The sequence below is a fragment of the Plecotus auritus genome, assembly GCF_963455305.1.
Source record: "Plecotus auritus genome assembly, chromosome: 2".
NCBI lineage: Eukaryota > Metazoa > Chordata > Mammalia > Chiroptera > Vespertilionidae > Plecotus > Plecotus auritus.
The window spans coordinates 11,203,789-11,226,648 of NC_137771.1; the positions used below are offsets into that span (position 1 = coordinate 11,203,789).

The 22,860-nt window shown below is 57.3% G+C and overlaps 1 protein-coding gene across 2 annotated transcripts in view; it reads right to left on the reverse strand.

Annotated features, from left to right (window-relative positions):
- Positions 1-2,652: 2,652 nt before the first annotated feature.
- The window catches only part of IFFO2 (intermediate filament family orphan 2), a 41,344-nt gene continuing 21,136 nt past the window's right edge, over positions 2,653-22,860 (reverse strand). Inside the window, exons 2-9 of one of the 2 annotated variants that reach the window (XM_080654318.1) lie at positions 13,878-13,938; positions 12,578-12,673; positions 11,294-11,434; positions 9,872-10,011; positions 6,188-6,308; positions 5,958-6,050; positions 4,911-5,041; positions 2,653-3,463 (exon numbers count right to left, since the gene is read on the reverse strand). In XM_080654318.1, coding sequence (XP_080510444.1) covers positions 3,358-3,463; positions 4,911-5,041; positions 5,958-6,050; positions 6,188-6,308; positions 9,872-10,011; positions 11,294-11,434; positions 12,578-12,673; positions 13,878-13,938 — 889 coding nt within the window. In that variant the 3' untranslated portion in view covers positions 2,653-3,357. The remainder of the gene's footprint in view (positions 3,464-4,910; positions 5,042-5,957; positions 6,051-6,187; positions 6,309-9,871; positions 10,012-11,293; positions 11,435-12,577; positions 12,674-13,877; positions 13,939-22,860) is intronic. The other variant, XM_080654319.1, reaches the window with a different exon arrangement.

Below are 22,860 nucleotides of genomic sequence, written 5' to 3' on the forward strand. Positions count from 1 at the left end.
AGAACAGGGAACTGGGGCGAGGGGGTGGGGGGCTATGCTCTGCCGAAGCCGGCTCATGGGTGTGGAGAGCAGGCGGTGAGGACAGGGAGACAGGGTGGGGGTACCGATTACATGAAATCCAGCAGCAACATGCACCGCGCCCACAGAAAAATGCCGGGCCACCCCAACCGCCTAGCCTAGATTACAAAACCTTTCCTTTCATAAAAATAGATGAGGGTCTCTTGCTTTATAAATAGATTACATTTAGCTTAAGTTACACCTTATATTATCCCCTACCCCACACCCTCTTCCTCATCCCATACCAAAGAGGTTTGATTCTCCCGAAAACATATGAGCTGCACCCACAGAGCTAAGTGCGAGGTGGACTGGCCCTTCAGAGACCCGTCCATCAAGACATATTGCTACATGAAAACAAAATGTGTTCACTTGCCAAGAATTTGTTCCCCTGTTCGGACTCTCAGAGGAGTGAGTGTGTGTGTGTGTGTGTGTGTGTGTGTGTGTGTGTGTGTGTTCCACAACCAAGGAACCAAAAGGAATTCCTCATCCTGCCCTTCCCCAATCCTCTCTTTTTATAAACCCCCCCAAAATAGGAGGGTGAGAGAGGGCAGCACAGGAGAGCCCATCTGAGAACCATCTAAAATACCAATGTCAATATGACACTGGGCTTAGAAGGAGAAACCAAAATTAAGTATTTACAGCTTTACAAAGGACAGACCAGCGTGTCCCCTCCGGACCCAGTGCTGCCTCAGCGAGTGTTGGGGTCTTTCCTGGCAAGCTGTGGGCTCGTGGCGAGGGGACAGGCAGGGCCCACTGGCAACTAACTGAGAAGAACTTGGTCGGGGGGGAGGCAGCCAGGCCAGGACCCAGGACCCTGCACAGGAAGCAGGTGGGCCACATCCTTGCGGTCCCTGCCCCGTCTACCTGCCCCAAATCCTGGCTCCCCAGCAGGGAGGAAACTTCTCAGCCAGTGTCTCTCTCTGGCTCCTGCCATTTCTATAGTCCTTGGACAAATTCAGAGTCCTCTAGACCCCAGTGACAAATGTCTACAAAGGGGGAAGAAAAAATAATACCACTGGACACCAATCACCTTAGTCACCCCCAAAATACATTGTTGCCTTACTGTCATATTTCTAACGATAGGCCTGTCCCCCCCACCACCACCTGGAGGAACCACCCAGGGCCGGCTTCCACTCTGCCAGTCTGCCCACACCATGCGCCATCTCCCTTAGCCCTGGACGGCGGAGGCCTGCAGGGCCATCTCCCCGCTCTCCTGGAAACGGAGAATCTTTTTAGCAGCTGAGGTCCAAGCCCAACTGGCTCTGATAACCTTTGGTTAAAATAAAGCTAAACTAAAACAACAACAATAACGGCAATAATCACCAGGTATGTTTGAACCCTGTAACCTTTAGAACAAGGGTCGGTAAGGAGGAGGGGAAGGGCCGCCCTCCTCCGAAGCCACCGCCCACCTCGTACCTGCCAAGGGCCTGTTCGCTAATAGGAGACGCTGGGCACGGGAGCCTCCTGGCCACAGTGCCGCGGGAACAGAACGATTCACCCGACAGCAACGAAAATTAGGAAAAAACCATAAAGGCCACCAAGTTCTGATAAATAAAAATAACACACTGTCACTAACACGCTTGCTCTCTCTCCATATATATATATATATTATGTGACTATTGTATACAATGGTTTTAAGACTGCAAAACAGGTAGGGGAAACAGAAGAGAAAAAAGGCCTTTAAAGGTGGTTGGTACCCTGCGGGGGAAAGACTGGGGGGCACAACCTACTGGAAGCCAGAACCCCTCTTGTGCCTCTAGTCATAAGCCCTGGAGGTAAGGAGTCCTGGTCCTCGGGCTCAGTGTGTTCCTTTGACCTCCAGGGGGAGCTGCTGGGCCAACAAAAACAAAACTCTGCAAATCACACCCACGGGAGTGGGGACAAAAGACTTAAAAAAAAAAAAAAAAGCAAAGCCTGGTCAGCTGGCTCCAAGCCGGGACTTGGCGGGTGGCCTCACACAGCGCTCTTCAACGCAGGCCCACTCAGTTAACTGGGAGATGCTGGCTCAGTTAACTCCCAGGGTCAGTTGGTGAAGTAAGGAAAGAAGCTGGCGGATGTGGAACAAGGATGGTTCTCGCCTGAGCGCCGCCGCCTGCCACCTCCAACCTGCCAGCAGCCCTCATTGCCTCCCTCCTCTTCCCTTCCCAATGCCTGCCACTGGCCCGACCGTGGGCGACTGGGCCCAGTGGAGAACCAAGATGGTAGCAGGCGGGCCTGACCCAGCTCCACTGGGGAAGGGGTGGCACAGCAGGCCTGGTTCCCTTCAGGCTTTCTCACAGAGAAATTACAGACCCCAACCCCTTACGGTCGGCTGGAAACAGAGGGGAAAACATCAAGTCATCAGGGCAATAGAAGACCCCCTCCCCCACAACCCACCGAGGTCCCAAGAAAGCAAACAGTCAGGTGGCCAAGGGCTTGGCAGGACCCAGGCCTCTTTCCTGACCTTGACCGAACCCCCTCACAGGCTGCAAGAGACATGGCCCTAGCGGTGGCCTCCCTCCCAGCTCACGGGAAAACCCTGAGTCTGGGAGAGGGCCTCCCTTCCACAATATATAAGGCAAGCTGCTTTTTTTTTGTTGTTTTGTTTTGTTTTTTGCATAGTAGTTTAAACACAGTGAGGCTCCACCTTCCCCCACAGTGCCTTGTCCCTCCGCTGTGCCACTCGATCCGAAAAGAAAATAAGAATTTGTCTTCCCTCCCTCCTTCCATCTTTTCCCCTTTTGGTCAGTGAAAAAACCCTGGGGCGGTCCCCACCCAGGCGTGGAAGGTTCGCCGAGGCAAACAGCTCCGTCCTGGGTGGAAGTGGGCCACCCCAAGCCCCACTCCATCAGTGCTGGCCAGCAGAGGACGGGAGGGCATAGGGCATAGGTCATAGCCAATCAGAGCAGCAGGTGGGAGGGTAGAAAACCACAATCTGCCACACCGGGGCCCCGCCCTCACCTTAGAGTTTTGTATAAAAACACCTGCTAGGAATAATTCTTTGGAGCTCAAAGTGGCTCAGCTTAAGGGAAAAGGCACAGTTAACACTGCATCATCTGGACAGAAGTCTGCATTGGTAACGTGGAGAATAGAAATTGAGAGCACCATTCCTTGGGTGGGTGGATGGAGAGGGGGCACGGGTTGATGGTGAGTGGAAGGGAGGAAGGAAGCAGCGGTCCCTTGGGGCCTCCAGAGAAGAGAGGGCAGAGGACGTCCGTGTGGTGAGGACCAGAGCCCCACTCCGAGGAGCCTTCCTGGCCTCCTGGGGAGAAGGGGCAGAGGCCCCATCACCAAGACCACCAGGCACGGGGGCCTCAGCCATCAGCTGACCATGGGCTCCACGTCTGCCTCCCGCTCAAATTCGTCCTGGATCTCGTCTGTACTTCCTGAGTCGCTGCTGGCCACGGAGCTAGGCGATGGGGAATTCCTGGAAGGACGAGAGAACGGGGGTCAGTGGGGTGGGGGGCAGCCTGAGGACCCCTGAGGGATTTAAGGAGCAGGAAGGGCTGAGCCACCACTCCTGTAAGGCCTGACCTCAGAGGGGGTCCTTCCCTGAGACCCCGCCCTTGCTCTGCTTTCCTTAGAATCTCCTAAGCCCACATGTTGAACATGGCTCTCAAGAGCTCCGGGGGCCTCCCGTTCCAGCCTCTAATTGCTCTGGGCACCGAAAGCCCGTGGGAGCAGAGACCATGCATCAAGAGACTCAAGCCACCTAACACAGGGACGGGCACATGGCATGTGCTCAGGCAACCCCAGTTAACTCCGTTCTCACAGGGAGGCCATACTGGATAGTGGCTAACAGCACTAGTTCACATTTTGGCTGTCACTGATGAGCTGGGGCCCTTGGGCAAACTCTTTGACCTGCCTGAGCTTCCGCTCCTCCACCTACACAGGGGAGATAACGACAGTGGATCTGGGGGGTTCCGTGAGCTAACGGTAGGACTTGCTGAGCCCAGGGCCCCACGCAAAGCTTCCCACAGAGCTGCCCTCCCTCTCCTACAGCCTGAACCTCAGCCTGCGGGAATGTCGTCATAATAAAGAGAAACAACTACAAGGAACATTTATTTGCGCTTTGTGCCAAGTGCTTTCCATGTATTATCCCATTTTATTAGTAGCGTGGCTATCTCCCCAACAAGGCTGTGTGTTCCTTTATTTTTTTAAATATATATATTTTTATGGATTTCTGAGAGGAAGGGAGACGGAGAAAGAGCTAGAAACATCAATGATGAGAGAGAATCACTGATGGGCTGCTTCCTGCAGATCCCACACTGGGGATCGAGCCACAACCTGGGCATGTGCCCTGACCGGGAATTGAACTATGACCTCCTGGTTCATAGGGCAATGCTCAACCACTGAACCATGCCGGTTGGACGAGGCTGTGTGTTCCTTAAAGACAGAGGCTCTGTCTTTTTTGGGGGGTGTCAGCCACCCCAGCAAATAAAAGGGCCCTGGCCCACCTGGCCCACCGGTGTGGAATATGGGAAAGGATGTGAAAGTGCTTCCGATGGGCAAATGGGGGTCCCATCAGCCATGGTGGAGAGGAGTGTCCTGCCCACCTTCTCCACTCCCCAGTTCAGCAGAAAGGGGGTGTGAGCTCCCTAGGGCAGGGGCTATGACTGCGATGCTCATCACTGTATCCCCACGGCCTTGCACAGAGCAGGCCTCCAACAAGTAGCTGTTGAGTCAGTGGGTGCAGGGAGCTAGGTGAATAGGGAAGTCATCTAGCATGCAGTAGGTAGGTGACTAATATTCATGGATGCATGGCCTGACACGTGTGCTGAGCAGATGAAACAGGCCAGACTTGTAAGTTGCAGCCTCATAAATTTCCCGCAAGAACCCAACTGCTGAATCCCCAGGGAGGAAGGGCCAGGCACCTGTCCGCAGAGCCTTTGATGAGCCGGCGGCAGGTCTCCATCTGCACGTCCAGGCCACGCTTCATGCTGCACATCTCCATGTACTCATGCAAGTGTCGGTTCATGTCGCTCTTGGCTGTGGCCAGCTCGAGCTGAGGGGAACCCACATGGGGTAAGGTGAGGCCAAGTCATCCTCACAGCAAACCCTCAGCAATCCCCTCCCACCGCCTGAGTGCTGGCGGCCTCAAGACCACCCCTGGGCACCACGCCCGCAAGACCCTGCCTTGGCCTTTGTTCTCTCCGATACCCATCCCCATGGCCTCTAGAAGGGCTTCTGGTGAAAGGGGAATGGTTGCTTAGCAACCACGGGGCAGCCTTCCCTGATGAGCCCACCTGGTTCTACCAACCCTTCTCCACCCAGCACCTCTGCTCTCCTTTCTGTGGCCTTGATTAGAAAAGTCCTCACGTCTTCACATTTCTGACCCTTCTCCTCCACCAAAGGAGACTCCCCCTGGGCCCCTCTTTCTCCAGCATGACAACAGCAGTGACCTCACGGGCAGACATGGCCACGTGCAGGCTCTCGGGCACAGAGGGCGGGGCTCCAAGGCTGTGTGCTGGCTGGGAGCCTTGGCCAAGTCATTGGTCTCTGTTAGCCTCATGTCCTCCTCTGTAACACAGGATGCTCAGTACCTACTGCATAGGGTACCTGGGTACCTGCAGGTCCACACTAGGGTATGCACAGACTAGGAAGGGTGTACTTGTAATGGGCTTACTCGGTGCCTAGTGTCACTTGATGTCACTCAAATGCCAGCTCTCATTATTTTGGGATCACCATCTCAGTTGAATAACTTAAATAAAACCTCCCTGGAGCAGACAGGGATCACTACTCCCATTTCACAGATTAGGAAACTGAGGCCCTAAGAGGGGGATGGCTTTCCCAGCACCAAGGGAACTGGTAGGCCTCCCGACTCCAGAGCCTGTGGCCACCCCAGGCTACCAGCCCCTGCCTAGGTAGCAACTTAGTCCCCAGGGGTCTCGACGAGGGGGCTGCACAGGCTGAGCCCTCACCTCGATCTGGCCTATCGTCTCCTGGTACTCCTTGTCTCTCGTCTTGAAGAAGGATTCCGTCTCATGGATCAAGTTGCCCAAGTTTTCCTCTTGCTGGGGAAACAGATCAAAGGGGAGCATTTAGCTGGGGGGGGGGGGGGCTGCAGGGAAAGAATGGGGAGGAGGGATAATTGAAAGGAGGTGTCCCTGGTCCCCACCTCCCGGCCCCTGGGAAGCCTGGCCCCACTCACCTCGCCCTGCAGGTCGATACTTGGGTTGCAGTTGGTGAAGTCCTCCCAGAGCAGCAGTGTGTCTTCGTTCTCCTCCCACGTCAGGCTGTCACAGTCGTCATCAAAATCAAAGGTCTCCCGCCTGGGGGGTGACAAGGAGGGCGGGACTGAGCGGGAGCCAGGCTCCAGGGGCCAGGACGGGAGAGAGACAGGTGCTGCCCAAATGGGTGTATTCCTAAAGAGACAGAGGTGGTGGCGAAGGGGACGCGGGCCTTATCCGTGGAGTTAAACTCTTTTAAAATGCAGAATGTTTTTACATGCTCTTTATACACTTTAAAATGTATGTTTTTAAGAGGCCAGGCTTTATCATCAATGGAGACTAAAGGCAATTTCCTCCCAAGTCCGATCTTGTAAGTTTTTCATTCACAGACTGGCTTCTGGGCACTTACTAAAATGCAATTTATTCTATCCTCACACCCATCCCATGAGACAAGCTTGATTATTATTCCCACTTTACAGGTGAGGAAACTGAGGCTCAGAAGGATCAGGTAGACTTCCGGAACAATACGTGCTGAAAGTCACATTTGAATTCACAGCCTGGGTGACTTCAGGGCTCCCCTATTCACTAGGGCTGGAAGTAGGGAGCCAGACCATACAGGATTGCCTGGGACTGAGGGGTTTCTGGAGATGCATGGTTACCCCAACTGGAGGGGACCTTAAGAACCACTCAGCCCAATATGCCCACTAATCAGGTGAGAAGGCTGATGTCAACAGGGGTTAAATCACTGGACCAGGAGAATTAGCCAAGAAGAAAGTGGGTTCCAAGTCTCCAGACTCCCATCCCAGGGCTCTCCCCACTGCTACACTCCCTCCCTCAACTCCTTCCTGGATTCGCCCAACCTTCCAAAAATGGCCCAGGCTGGGGCCACTGGGCAGGGCTCAAGAAGAAAGAATTTCTGGTAAAAAGCTGCCCAGAGAACCCCCTGGAGCCAGGCTCATCTTCAAAATGCAGTTCCTGTCAGAGCCTATAGGGGGCTCTGTGAGTCCAGGGAGCAGAGCTGAGGACCTGGCTGCAGGGGGAGGAGCCACGGGCTAGACTAGCTTCAGACAAGCCTCTGGGGTCCACTATCAGTGCATCACATACTCAACTGCTGACTTCATTTCCTTCCCAGGGTCTGGGATCTGAAGGAAACCCCAGCCGAGGAATAGGAAACCATCAAAGACCGGAAGATGGACCAGAGAAAGGGCTGGGAAGAGGCAACCCCCGCCCTCCCTATAGATCTGGAAGGCGGGGCTGAGGAGGAGAGCTGGCCACCACCCAGAAAAAGTAGCCAATTCCTCCCCTTCTCATTGGTCTGAAGCCCAAGCAACAGATTTTGATCAAAACAAAACAGCCCAGACACGGGTGCATTATTCAAAGATTTCAGTGGAACTGGCCCGGGGCAGTCTCTGGCTTGAATCTCAGCAAGCAGCGGAGATGGAGGGGCGGGGGCTAGGGCTCCACCTAGGGTGGGGTCAGCATGGCCTTGGGTGATTGGAGGTGTTTTTTTTTTAACTTAGGTACTTCACCACCATATCAATCTAATTTTGTGCACACAGGTGCCGGGCCAAGGGCACCCCCGGACCAGCTCTTGGGACTGTCCCTCTCAGCTCACCCATTCCTAAGCAGCCTACTGCTTCCCTGGTGACTTTATGAAAATGAAGACAATGATTTCTTCAGAGAAGCCCTTTAATTCAACCAAATGAACCCAGTCTGGGTCTGTGGGGGCATACAATTCTGCCTTGGGCTCAGGAATGCCCACAGCAACGTTCGGAAAACCTAGTCCTAGACCCAACCAAGGGTTATCCCCCAAACCCCTCTTGTCAGCAAAAGATGAGAATAGAGATTTGGGAGGGGGGATGTCAAAGAGGAATCAAGCGTCTGGGAGTCTTCTTGTCACCTTCCAACAGCAATCCCCAAACGCAGCCCCATCTTGGGACGCCAACGCACCCCTGCCGTCCCCACAGTCTCCTTGCCAAGTAGCCGGGCTCGCTCGGCTGCAAAGGGACCAGGGCAGAGATGGTGCCCGGAGAGGGCAGATGGACAGCTCTTCCAGGCATGAGGACAGCTGGTTGGGGACAAAGCACTGGACTGACCACCGGGGGCCAGGCTCCACCCCATCTCCCACATCCCTCTCTGATCCTCAGTTTCCCCCTTTGAACAGGAAGGGGCTGGGCAGAGTGATCTTTACAGGAAGCATTAGGAGAGTCCCGCACCCTCTCAGGAAGGGTTCTGGGGGTTTTATGATGCCATCAGAGCAGAGATGGCAAACCTAGCCCTGCTGTTGGAGACCGGGGACCTCAGGGGAGAGGCATTGGTCAGACAGCTTGCTCAGCCCTGAGACTGATGTAGGGGGGTGTGAGGAAGAGGGGGAGGGGTGGAGTTCTGGGGAAAAGCTGAGTTCTCAGGGCTCAGGAGCCCAACTGCAAGGGACCCTAGACAGAGAGCCAGGAGCAGGTCACCGGGACAGGGGAAAGGTGACCCCAGAGACCAGCCCCAGCCCTGCCCGTTGACTCCAGGCCTTTAGGCAAGTCATGCAATGCCCAAAGGGACACCTCTCCCCTCCCCTTCCCTTTCTTACCCCATTTTATTTTATTTATTTTTTTAAATATATTTTTATTGATTTCAGAGAGGAAGGGTGAGGGAGAGATAGAAATATCAATGATGAGAGATAATCATTGACCGGCTGCCTCACGCACACCCCACACTGGGGATCGAGCCCGCAACCCAGGCATGTGCCCTTGACCGGAATCGAACCTGGGACCTTTCAGTCCGCAGGCAGACGCTCTATCCATTAAGCCAAACCAGCTAGGGCTCCTACCCCATTTTAGGGTGCTATATGGATTAGAGTAGAGCTGGAGCTGAGTTGAGAGCATGGACCTGGACAGGCCACAGTCACAAAGCATCCCTGCCCCAGATCACTCTACACAGTGAGCTTCGGGTAAAACAGCTTTTTTTTGGGGGGGGGGTGGGGGCAGAAGTCAGCCCTTCTTGGTAGCATTTGCCAATTTTCCACACTGGCAAATTTAAGCTACTATTGTGCCATCACTGAACCTGGAGCCGGCAGACGTGAACTATCAGCTGGTACAAGCCGGTTCCATCCCACCACTGACCATGTCCAACCTACAGTCTGCCACTAACCCAGGCAGCATCTCAGAGGGAGAGGACACAGGTAGATGGGCCAGGCTCCGAATCCCAGCTCAGCCATGTATTAGCGGAGTGGTCTCAGCCAGGGCGCTTCCCTGAGCCTCAGTTTCCTTGTCTACAAAAGGGGAGTGATAACCCCACTTCCTGGGCTGATAGTCTGGAGTCGATGAAGTCACGTTTGTAAAGCATCCTACAGACGGAGGATGCTCGGCCAGTGTGGTGGCCGGCGTGTGGCTCAGCTCAGCCGTCCCACCACAAGGAAAACCAGTCGGAGTGTGTCTGAGGCTTGGCCAAGACTCCCACACAAATACGACCACCACGACCACTGGTCCTTCCTGAAAATGGGGAACTTCCCTAATTATAAAGGTTAACAATGAATGCAAATGTGTTCAGTATGCAGGCCCAGCAGAACACACCTGTGGGCTACTTTCAACCCAGGCCCCCAGTTTGCCACCCCTGCCTGGGTGGTGACCTGGGGGAGCAGAGCGGAGCCCCGGCGGGGGCAGCGGAGTACTCACAGCTGGTTAAACATGCGCTTCATCTCGTCTGTGATGTTCACAGAGCCGACCTCTTCATCCGAGAACCGGTTCACCTCCCCGTCCTGCTCGGAGATGTCATCGTCCGAAGCCACCTTACGCTCTTTCTTTTTGGGGACCACCTGACCCGGAAAGGAAGAGATCGAGGTAACTGGGAGGCTCTGCAGGGATGGAGGGTCGGGGTGGGCCGGGAAGGGAGCCAGCATCTCACGGGATAGATGGAGCGTGGCTGGGGCCAGCTACTGCCAGGAAAGATGCACAGGTCCTCTAAGAAGCAGGCGACGTTAGCAGGAAGCATGAGGTGGGGAGACATGCGGGATGGAAGACACAGACAGCCTGGACCCTGGCCGGCTCAGCTCACCCCTTCACCAGAAAAGTCACCACCAGATCTGGGGAGAGGAGCGAGCTAGACTGGGGTACAGAATCACCTGGGATGTCTCGGCGCCAGCCAGGGAGCCAGAGGAGCCCTGACGGAGGCCCAGAGGGCTCCTTGCCTCCCAGAGCCCCCTTGCTCACATGCAAAGGCAACAGGCGGCGGCCCCAGCTTCACCAAGCTCCCTCCACTCCCCGCAGACAAGCCGTGAGCAAACCAAACCAAGGCTGACATGGTGCTCCCTGCTTCCCAGCAGAGGGGCAGCGAGGAGGCCCGGAGGGGGACGGGGGCCCAGGGATGCCCAGGCCTCACCCGGCTACATCCAAAGTCACACGCTGAAAGCAACAACACACTGCCCTGGGCTAGCAAAAGCTCAGCCACAACCCAGACTCCAGAAGCAGCCTTCGGAGAAGGACGCGGCCTTCAGGCGGCGGGACCAGCCAGCCCGGGGACAGCGGCCGTGAACCCATCAACCCATCGCCTCTCCTCGGGACACACACTTGCTCACGGAGGGGGGAGGGGGGAGGGGAAAGACGGAGCGCCTCTTCAGTGGGAATGAAAACCAGACTAAGGCCAACGGGCTCGTCCCTGGATTCCCGAGGCTCATCTGCCAGGGCTCAGCCAGCTCAGCCAGCGCACCCACAGCCTGGCACCTCGAGGAAGAGGCAGGAAGCCGGCCAGTGAACCCAATGTGGGCGGGTGGACGGAGCCCTGCAGGGTCAGGAGACCCGAGTTCTAGTCCCAGCTCTGCCATTGCCGTCCTGGAGCCCCATCCTGTCACCCCCGGGTGAGAGGTCTCCTCAGCCACAGGATGAAGCCGTCAGCCTTGAGGATGGAGTCGGGCCAGCCTGAGTCTAGAGTCCCTGAGTCTACGCTCTCCTGGGGAGGCCACGCTGCCTCGGGGGCCGGGGGGTGGGGGGGAGGATGTGAGGGGAGCAGGGCTGGCCAGGCAGGGGTTGAGGCTGGGGCTCTCCGGGAGGGTGGCAGTGGCAGGTGGGAGTGGCGGTGGTGAGCAGGGTGGCCCTAGTCACCTGGAAGATCTTGGACACGTCTTCCGAGTTCCGCTGCTGTGCGACATCGCACAGCTTGGCCGTGATATCGATTCGGCGGCAGATGTCCATGTCCACCTTCATGGCCTTTTCTTGGATCTTTGTGTCCAGGTCTGTCATGGGCTGCAGGGAGGACAGCAGGGGTAACATGAGCGAGGGATGGAGCAGGCATGGCGTGGGGGCGCTGCTCCCAGGCCCCTGCTGGACAGAGAGGGGTGGAGGACCCTAGGTGTCGGGTGGGAGGCCCCGGAGTCCGAGGCCGGCCTTGATGGGCGTGCAGGGTTGGGTCAGCGCTGCTCAGGCTGGGGCAGGGGTGGCGGGGCCGTGGGAGCTAAAGGCTCTGGCACCGAGTGGACAGTGTGAGACCGCGCTGGCGGGCTCCCTAAGGGCTGGACGACACCTCTCAGCAGACACAGTGTCACTGTTTCTTCTGTTCGAGCAAAGACAACACAAAGGCGATCCCGCGCTGAAAGGCTCCCTTCTTTCCCACCCAGCCTGCCCCACTGTCCCCACGGAGGTGCCTGCCAAGGCGGCTCTCTCTTCAGGATTCCTCCCATGGCTGACAGCGGGGGTCTGCCCAGGACAGGGGGTCCCCCAGGACCCCAGGGAGGGGAGCCAGATGGCCTCCACCTGGAGCCCCGGGAGGCTTCTCCCAGCCACACCTGGCTTCACGCCCCTCAGGACCAGAGGCCACACCTGGACGAGTTGCCCAGCAACGGGCACCTTCTCCTTCTGGCGCGTCTCCCTACACACCGCCCCCTGCGTGCAGGTGGCCGGAGACCCAGGTCCCCGGCAGGGAGGCGGCCACGCAGAAGGGCTCTGATTGGCAAAAGGAAGCACACGCTCGCCTTCCCCGACGGTACAGAGCAGCCCCGTGGAAGGCCACTGGCCTGGGAGCCTCTCGGGATGGCATGGCACAGGCCTCCCTCGACCTGTGCCCGGACACTGAGGCCCACGGCCACCACCCGCCACATCCTGGCGAGCTGGGGAAGAGTCGGAGCCAACACACACAGACCGTCCCAGGAGCCTCGGGAGGCAGGATGGGTTAAGCGGCAGATTAATGCATCTCTACTCAGACCAAGGGAAGCGGAAGAGGGAGGGCAGGAGGGGGCGCCTGGTCTCTGATGCATCGGTCATCCTCGCAGTCCATCGCGCAGCCAGGACTCTAACTAGAAGCCGAGCTCTGGAGCCTCGGAGTGAATGAAGCATTCTGCATGATAGGTGAGGGGGAGGTGATGACACCTGGGTGGCAGCCAGTGCACTTACATCACTCATGAGCCCCTTAAACACCACCAGCTCGGCCTTCAGCCTCTCGATCGTCTCGTTCATCTCCTCCTGGATGGCTTCGGCCTCCTGCGCCGCCTATGGGGACAGAGATGGGGAGGGTTTAGGGGGGCCGGGCACCCTGAGGGCAGGAGGGACTGGACACCTGGGCCCAGCCAGGCCAGGCACCTGATGGCTGGGGATGGGGTGCCAAGGACCTTGGCCCAGCCTGGCTTCCCAGCACTCAGCTTAAAACACTTCTCAAAGGGATATTACGGCACGCAGACCCATGGCAGACAGTAAGAGGAAAAGAGCAAGTAATGCAATAAGTGGTCCCCACAGGTTAAGATATTAGGTCCATTCGTGTGACATCGCCAATATTTGACCGCCCTGGTCTCCAAAATGGCAAGTGCCAACCTAATCGAACAGACACACCTGGAGCGTGTGTTTGCATGGGAATGACCGGAAGGTCGCACACCAATGTGCCACGGGGTGGGGGCAGAGCTGGAGGCGGCTTTCTTTTCTTCTCTAAGCTCTCCTCAGCCTTCCAAACATTTCAGCATGAGCATGTTGTTTGGAAAGTGAAAAGCACTTTTGTTATCAAAGCGGGGACGTCCATCCTCTCCCGTCGAAGTATTGATATTATTTTAATCTGTCTCTAACTTGCTTAGAAGATACTTTTTTTTTAAGTATCAGAAAGCAATTTTTAAAAATATTTGGAAGAGTTTTCCATGCCTTCTCATGGGGTCACTATTCTTGTACCCATTTGGCTGACAGGAAAGGAGAGGCTGGAAGGTGAAGTCGCGTAGGGTACCCAGCAGGCGGATGAGTACAGGGCCCAGAACACAGAGCTACCGAGCCGGAATAGCAAGGAAGGTCCTCACGCTCGCCCTGGAGAGCCCACTCGGGCTGGGCGCCCACCTGGTGACCTGCCCACTGGCCCCAAGTCAGGTCCTGCAAGCTAGGGGGGGGGGAGCGGGGGACTTAAACACCATCCAGGTGGGGAGAAGAGGCAGGAGAGGGGAGTCACTAGCCCAAGGTCACCCCACAAGCTGGGGCAGCACCAGGACTTGGACCCAGGCTTCCCAACACCTGTACCTGAACTTTGCTGCAACACTTCGGTCCCCGCCTCGCTCCAAAGCAGGGGACAGAAGAGGCCCCTTGGCCCCATCCAGGAGAGACTGAGGCAGCAGAAAATAACCGAATAGGGGCTGTGCTGGGAACTGCCCCCGGCTTTGCCCCCTGAGGACTGTGCCGCCTGAGGACTGCGCCTCTTCTGATCAGGACCTCTGGGGGCTCTTACCTCCTTCAGCGTGTCCACCACGGTCTGCAGGTTCATGCTCTTGGCCAGCTCCTCCTCCCATCTGTAAGAGCCAAGAAGGACAGGCGGTCAAAGGGAGCCTCTCATGCCAGTCCTGCCTCACACCGTGCAGGCAGCCACCCTGGGCCTGTCCCGGGCACAGCAGTGACTCCACCCCTGCCTGCCCTCCAGGAGCTCCCATCGTGGGGGTCGGGGTGGGGCAGAGACAGCCAGGTGGACACAGGCCATAATACCAGGTGGTGCTGACGAATGGCATGCTTCAGGCATGAGCACAGCACCATGGGAGGTGAAGGCAAACTGTAAAGTGCTGTGCAGACGCTGCTGCTCCTGCCGTGGCTGCAAGATGCAATATCGAGGCTGGCACGCAGGAGCCAGGCTGTTCTTGGCACCCGCAAGAAGCACTTTTATTGTGCTAACTCTCTCGATCTTAGAGTCTGTGGTCCCGTAGGCTACCCTCACCAACAAAGGCATCACTGTACCGGACAGATGAGGACCGGAGGCTCAGAGAAGTCAAGTGCCCTGCCCAAAGACACACAGCTAGTTAGTGAGTAGGGCTGGACTTCAAACCTAAGTCTGTTTTATTACAGAAAACAAAAAATAACAAACACAGCGCTCACTTCTCTAGCGCTTATTGCATGCCCGGCCCTGTTCCCGGCTTTACGTGTCCTGTCTGGTTCGTGCACACGCGGGCCGAAGCTGGATAGGAAGTGACAGGGAGGAGAAGGCACAGCGGGCTAACGGTATTCCCCAGCAGTCACTGGAGGCTGGATGAGACGATAACGATACACTCGCCGTGGCAATACCAGCTCGCCTTAACTGAGGGCTTACTTTGTGTGAGGCCCCCGTCTCCATGACCTAATTCAATCGTCATAACAGCCCTCTAGCTCAGGCGCCTCCATTATCCCCACGTTACAGGTGCAGAGAGGCAGGCACAGAGTCAGGTGCCCAAGGTCAGGGTGCAGACCGGTGGAGCCAGGACTCAGTCCCTGGGCTCGAGGCTCCAGATTGAGTGCTCGTAACCCTGCTGGGCTCCCCCAGGACCCAGGACCAATCAAAGCCCTAACCCGGCTCCTCACCCAGACCGCCTCCCTCCCCAGAGGAAGCCAGGGGCAGGATCTCTTCCCTCTCCATCCTGGGACAGACAGACAGCTCCTCTCTTTCCTCGCCCCACTGCCGCCTCCCTACATGGCCTCTGAGCAGGCAGATCTGGAAGCCTTTAGGATGCTGCCGGGGCAGCTAAAAATAGGCCAGGGGGAGGGATGGATGGAGAGTGGGTTACGTCACCAGCTTTTGGAAATTAGAGAAAACGGATACTGTTTGCACACACAGAGGAAAATTCCTCCTTTCTCCCACACGAGACGAGACGGGCCTGGCTAGGGCTCCCGGAGGGACGTACAGACACACACACAAACACGCACACACACCCCTCTCCCCTGTTCTCTTTGATCTTTATCAGCCCTGACATTGGCAGCCAGGCCTAGACCTGCTGTGGGCCACAGGCTCCAGCACCTCGAGGGCAGTGGGGCTGGGTGGGGGCTTCTCCCAGGGATGAAGGACACAGAGGAAGCCAAGGGGCAGAGAAGGAACCTAAGGGTCTAACCCAGGCGGGACATTCTCACTGAACACCTTCGTTGTACAAATAGGGAAACTGAGGCCCACAATGTGCCAGAAATTTGCAAGGTCATCCAATGTGTCAAGGGCCAGGCCAGGAGTTCACCCCCAAGCCCAATGTGGGGGACAGAAGTCCCCGGTGGGGAGAAGTCCACAGGCAGCCCCTGCCCCCACCCAGCAGCATGGGGCATCCAGGGCTTCCCTCAAGAGAAGCCAAGGCCCAGAGGGCAGGTCCCACGCTGAATCATCCCTCCTGGCCATGCAGCTCTGAGTGGGGGCAGAGAACCTGACTCCAAAGCCACTGCGCAGAGCAGGTGCCAGCGCCTGGCCTCACGACTGCGTCTTACAGCAACAGCAGGAGCAGCAGAGAAGGGGGCAGCGAGGGATGAAGATGCAGGCGCCAGGGACATCTCCCCACTACACACACACCCATTCCCCAAGCCCAGCCCCCTCTCACTTTTCCTTTCAGCAACCTTCTCATGAGGAAGGTGGGGCAGGAGTCAACAGACCCATTGTACAGATGAGAAAAATGAGGCCCAGAGAAGGAGGACCACTGGCCCCAAGTCCACCCAGACCAAGAACTCAAGCCACGTTAGCATCAACAGAAGCAGCCATTGATTGGTGAGCACGTCTGGGTACCACGCATGCACTGGGCTTAGCGCCTCATACACATATCTCATCAGCTTTCATGTGAACTATTAACTCTCTGGGGCAAAGGATTTCCCCCCAAACCCATTTTGCAGATGAGAGAGCTGAGGTTCAGAGAGGTGAGGTCACTGGTCTAAGGTCACACAGCTTTCAGCAAGGCTGGGACTGAGGCCTAGCCCCTGCTCACACTGTGACAAGCATGGGCATCACACATGGGCTCAGATGCAGACCGGATTCAGCAGGGCTGGGGTGGGGCGAACAGGCCGCATTTCTAATGAGCTCCCCTGCAGATGGCTCGTGGAGTGGCCCCACTCCCCGCTAGCGATTCTAAGCTGCACCCCAGCAGATAAACTTGCATGAGCCTTTTGTTTCCAAAGCCAGGCTGCGTGGGCAGCCGGCACTCCTGGTCCCAGAAGACCGAGCACAGACCCCAGCGTGTAGATAGCAGCTGGCCTGGCAGACCGGATCCACTGCCCACGCTGACGTGCCTCCGGCTGCGGCGGGAAAACCTGGCTGTGTGGCCCCAGTGTTGACGGTGCAGAAAAGCTTTGCCCTTCAGCTGCTCCGGCTGACGGGGTGAAAGGATGACGACAGGTGATGTGCTTCTTAAGATGCCCCAGACACCCCACACTCACGGCGTGCAGCCCGGGAGGAGGGAGCACCGGCTTCACCGAGAACTGGTCTGCCACGTTGTGGGCTATGGAATTTCAACACCTGCTTGCCAGGCACGGTCCGGCCCCCTCCCCGACCTGGATCAGCCCACAGGAGTCAGGTTCCGGCAGGACGGTGTTTCAGGCAGAGGGACCAGCATCAGCAAAGAGGGGCAGCAGGAAGGCCAGGGAGTAGCCAGTGGCCACTGAGAAGGGGACACACCTACGACGGGTCAGGGGCTGGTGGATGTCATGTCCTTTAACCTTCACTGTCCCAATTCTCTTGCTTGACCCACCACTCAGCAAAGGTGGTCACAGAAAAAAACAAAAAAAAACAAACAAAAAACACAGAAAAATCTCCCCATTTTACAGGTGGGAAAATGAAGGCCCAGAGCACAGAGACAACTCACGCCAGGGCCAAGACAGCCTGAGTCACTGAGGGCCACCCTGCCCACCCCGACCCGACAGCTCCTACAACTTCCAAATTCTTCTCTCTTCAAGTGTTAGACTAGAGAAAGGAGAGGAGGCAGCTTCTGGGTTGTACTCACCATGTTAGGCATTCATAAACACATAAAATGCAACATGTCACTTACCCACCCCCCAGGATCAGATGAGGAAACAGGGGCTCTGGGGCAACTCAGTTTCCCTGTCCCCCCCTCCCGCTCAGCCTCCTGCAGTCCTCTGCATCCTCCCAGGCTAATCTCAAATGTACCCCTTCCTCAAGTCCCGCAGCCACTTCCACCGCTTTCCCTGCTCCAGTTCCAAGCTCCCGCTTGAGGCAGCTGGGCCTCAGGATCTCGTCTTCCCATGCAGCTTGGCAGTGGTACCTCACCCTGCGTGGTTCTCACCCCTAGAGCCAGCCGCCATGCCAGGGACAGCGATGGACCGCCCTCCATCTTCGCCACCTCCAGAAAGTGCTCAGGCCCTGGCCCCCGATCCACTTCGGCCCCAGGTATTTCCACTCTCCACCCCTCCCACATGAAGACACCCGACAAGTCTCACAGGTGTGCCAGCTCCTCAAAGCGCTCTCAGCCTCCGAGGCAGGCAGGAGAGCCCCTGACGGCGAGGATGAGGATGGTAATAAGACCGCAGAGGCTCTAACAGCGCCCACGCTTACGGGCTCCGTTCTTAGGGGCTTCACATGCGTAGCCTCCTTCTGAGTTGCACGGTAGCCTGTAGGTACAGTCACTGTCTCCATGTTACTGATGAAGATGTTCAAGTCCAAAACCATTAGCCAAGATCACACAGCCAGGAAGGTGGGGCTGTCTCTACTTTACAGAAGAAAACGGACACTCAGAATCCCCCAAAGTGAAGGCTGAAGGGGATCTGGTTCCCCTCGCCCAAACCTGATGGTACCGATAAGAATACTGAGGCCCAGGGCTACGCAGGGAGTGGGTGGCAGGGTGCCCTCCACTCTGCTGACCTAACCAGCAGTGAGACTGGGCCTGGATCTGCCTTCCCCAACATCTGCCTTCGTTTCTCAATGAGATAGATTGTGGCCCAATACACCCGAGGGACACTCAAGAAAAACCCACACTCTCTGACAGCCATGTGACTGGCCTCCAGCCACAGCCAGGTCTTGCTGGGCAGACCTGGGGGCACATTACTGGCCCCTGACACTCAGTCCCTCCAATCCCCCTGGTGACCAGTGCTCACACCCTCCCACTGCCTGGAGCCGTGAACTGAATGTGAATTCGGGATCCCACAGAGGAAGGGTCCTACACAGGGCCTCCCCAGAAACCCCTGGGGCACCACTGGGTGTGATCCACACATGGGAGCAGGGGCAGGTGCTGGACAAGGGCAAGGGTGACCTGGAGGGCCCCTGTGCCGATGCAGGGACAAGCAGGGGCTCAGGCCATGGAGTCCACGAGTCGGGAGCTTGGATGTGTGTGCCAGCAGCACAGGGAAATCCATCTCAGCAGGTCCAGGCACCCTGCGCCCTGGCCTGCGGGGCAGAGAGGAAACATGGGCGAGATGCCTGTTCTGGGGTGGGAGAGAGGCACAGCGGAGGGGCACCCCCAACAAGTCACTAGACAAGCTGGGTCCAAAGCTGGGGGTCCAGCCCCTCCACCAACCCAGAGAACTGCTTGTTGTTACTACTCCTATGCTCACTGCTATAGTCCCTGCATCTACAGCTCACCCGCACTGGGTAAGGGTCAAAGAGTTGCTGTATGGATTTGTTGAATGAATGAATGAATGAATGAATGAATGAATGAACGAACGAACGAATCCAAACAGCAACCACTCCTCAACCCTCCTGCTCCGCCCTTCCCCATTGAGGGCCCCTTCTGCCTGGAAGGATGTCTCCTCTCTGCCCCCTGCTAGCCCAGGGGCTTCCCGGAGCTGCGTTCCCAGCACCAACTCTCCCCCCAGCTCTGTCCACTCGGCTGGCTCCGGAGCCTCTCCAGGGAGAGTCCAGGCCAGGCCGGGGGAGAGAGAGCCAGGGCAGGAAGCCGGCGAGGGAAGAAAGCCTCCCTCTCCCACTTCCCACAGCCCTCCAGCCGGGGAGGGGATGCAGAGATGTCGGACAATGAGGGCAGAGAGAGGAAATGACTCCATATTGCCGCTGAGATCCGGGGCCTGGGACACCATCTCCGCAGAAGGAGCACACGTGTGAGGCCGGTGGCCCGGAGGGGGAGGGGCAGCACCCGCCCCAGCCAGATGTGGTCTCCAGGCATTCCTGCGGAGCCTCGGCTGTGACCACGTGATGGACCAGAAGTCTCAGCCAGCCGCTGGGGGGAGGGGATGGGCAGCTTCAAAGCCAGCCCCCACCCCCAGCCAACACTCGGGACCAGCCCAGCGTCCCGCCTCCCCCTCAGCTCCCGATGACACAGCCCCACAGGAAAGGGGCTGACAAAGCCCGGCTTACTGAGGGGAGGAAAGCCAAGCTGAAGTCACTGGTGGGGACTGACTCACAGACTTTTCACTTCCTCTGTGATCAGAGAAAGAGGTTCTGGGGCTCCATCTCGAAGGAAAGTGGGGGCAGCCCCGGCAAAAGGAGGCCTTGGGGCTTCTGGGGAGAAAGTCCTGGAGACTCCTGGGCAGCGAGACCCCGGCTTCATCTCCTGCCCCTCCTAACCACTCCCCGCTGTGTGAGCTCGGGCCAGTCAGTTCCCCGCTCTGAGCCTCAGTCTCCCCATCTGGGAGATGGGACGCACACCACCACACCTGAGGGCGGTTGAGAGAAGTCCATGAGGTGGGCCGTGCGGGTGGAAACACCAGCCCCAGCCCTGGCACACAGCAGGCAAAATGCTCAGTGGCTCACTTCTCGGTGCAGGGCTGCTGGGGGGAGGGCACCACAGGAATGGTCCACACCTTTCCAGGAAAGGCGGGGGCGGCACACCCAGGCCAGTCACTCGGGTGATGGGAAGCGAGCTCAGGTGAGGCTTCAGTGGAAAACTTCATTCTGGGCCAAGCGTGGGCCTGGCCCTGGGGCGGAGGGCGGATGGGTGGAGAGCAATTTCTACCTGGGCCCCGGGGAGCTTGCCCCATTGCAGCTCAGCCAGGTGTAGGCTGCACGGGATAGCCCGGGGGCGTGCTGGAGCCATTCTGCTGCCAGTACCCCTGGGCTCTGTGCTGCCCCCCAATTTTCTGGGCACAGATGCCCAGAGGTAACTCTCCCCTTCCCCACCCCTCGATGCCACGCTGAGGCCGAGCCCGTGCCCTGACTGAAGGAGGCAGCTGCGGGCACAGAGACAGACTAGGGGCCCTGTCTTCAGTGCAGTTTCCCAGAAGCCCATGGGTTAACAGATCAGAGTGGGCATTCCACGAGATGGGAGCTCAATGCGAAGATCCGAAGATCCGGCCCCCACTCCTGTAGCTTCTGCTGAGCCCACCTAGAGAGCGTAAAACTCACAACCGAGTCAACTTCCTCATTCCACACCATCACCACCCCTTGTCTGTTATCACAAGCAATTCACATTTGTGGCAGAAAAGTAACAGAGATGAGCAGAAAGGGCAGTGGGAGTGGGTGGGGCGGGGGATACGTGAGAACCCGCCCCGCTGAGGGCTGAGCACTGAGATACTCGGAGCCTCCATCTCTGACCTTGTCCTCTCACCTGCTTGTACTGTATCTTTTCTCTCCAGTAAAAGGGGGCTGGGTCCCCCAGCCTGCAAGTGGGGAGGCCCCCCGCGTCCCTGACCCCCCTCTCCCAGGTACCTGCCAGCACCTACACACCTTCCTCCTCCCTGTTGCTCCCATCTGCACTGAGCCCCGGACCGCAGGGAAGGGATGCCTGGCAGACATGCCCATCAGAGGCCTGGCTGCCCAGCTGTACTCTGCTGCTCCGAAGGAAAGACAAATTAAATGCCAACTGATTGTCTCCGTGGAGGAGGGATTAATTTAATGTGAACACTTAGCCAGGGCAGCTGACTCCATTACAGGCGGCTGTAATGGCCCGGGAGGGCAGGCTACGAGCTGGTGATGGGCCGGGTTTGAGCAGCCACCCTCTGCCCAGCATGCTGCCACCATGCAGACATATACATGGACCTGCTCTCAACCTGACACAGCAGTCCCCTCCGGGGCCCCCAGTGAGCGAGGCCTGTGCCAGGCTATCCAGGGGTGAGCGGGAAGCACCTGTGGAGGAGAGGAGTCTGGGTTGGGACACAGGAGGTCCTGGTTCGAGTCGCGGTTCCATCTCTAATTCACTGCATGACCCCAGCAAGTCCTTTCCCCGCCTGGGCCTTAGTCTCCCAATCCCTAGATAATATGATCTTGAAGGGTCCCTCTGAAGATGACGTTGCAGCGCTGTTTGCAGACCCTGCATGTGGCCCCTCCTTGGAGCCTAGAAGAGGTGACAGCCTCAGGGATGCCAACTCCATCCAGAGTTTTCCTGGGACAGGGCCCAGGTCTCTGGCTCTGGCTCTCAGCACCAACTACCAACAGCAGGGGTTGGGGTGCAGCATACATTGGTTCGTTCCTCTGCCCATTCATTCATTCCATAATTGTCCCTGAGGGCTTGCCATGTGCACCCGGGCCTCATGGAATCAACGGTTGTACGACTCGACCGCCCCATTGAGGACAGGCAAACACTGAGAAAGCTGCGATCCCGAGGGACCCACTTACCATGAGGTAGGAACCTCTGTTTCCTCCTCTGTAAAGTGGGCTAGCAATCCTACTTGCAGGGTTCAGACAGATTAAATGAGCTCATGGGAAGGTACACAGGCGCTCCTGATGGACAGTCATTTTTACCACTGGAATTACCCAGACTGCACTTGCTCAGGGGAGGGAGGGACAGGTGAGCAGGTAAGGCTCTGAGCACCTTAGCAGGGACGCCTCTCCATCCTGCCCCACAGAGGGGTGGCACTGAAATTCCATTTTAATGCATTTTCCCAGCAAAAAGGTGAAAGCAAGCCCTGCCGGTGGTCTGTGGGGAGAGCTACTTATTCCTCAGTGACCAAAGGGGCCCTTTGCACCCTGCTGGCTGGCCTGCACTCTGTAAAGAGCCACCAGGCCCGGAGAGAGGTGGGCAGGAAAGACAGGTAAGTCCCTAGATGGACCTCATTCCCCAGGCCCACACACCCTCGGGCAACGAGAAGCCTGTACTGAGCAGAGCAGGAAGCCCAGTACCTGGTCCTGTCTCTGCCCTAACTTGCTATGTGACCTTGAGCAAGTCCCTTCTCCTCCTCTAGTATCACTTTCCCGTTCTTAATGCAATGGTGTCAAACTAGATACATTCTCAGGGCCCACCCAGCCAGGCCAGAAAACAATGTCCATGGTCCCTGGATAGGCACCCCATGGTGACCACAAAGCTCTCTAATAAACCACAACATCTCGAAGGCAGCTGGCATCAGTCTCTGAGTTCAAACCAATGTGTGCAGTGGGGAGAAGGAGCCCGAGGGGCTTGGGATCAAACCCAGCTATACATCTGGCAGCTCTGTGACCTGCAGCAAGCTACTGACCCTCTCTGAGCCTCGGCAAGACCACCCACCTCATAGGGTTTTTGCCAGTATTCAGTGGACTCATGTATGACACGTCCCTGGAACAGTGCCTGACACACCATGAGCATGCACATCATCCTCATCCGCATGACCTCCCAATGACAGATGGCCAGAGA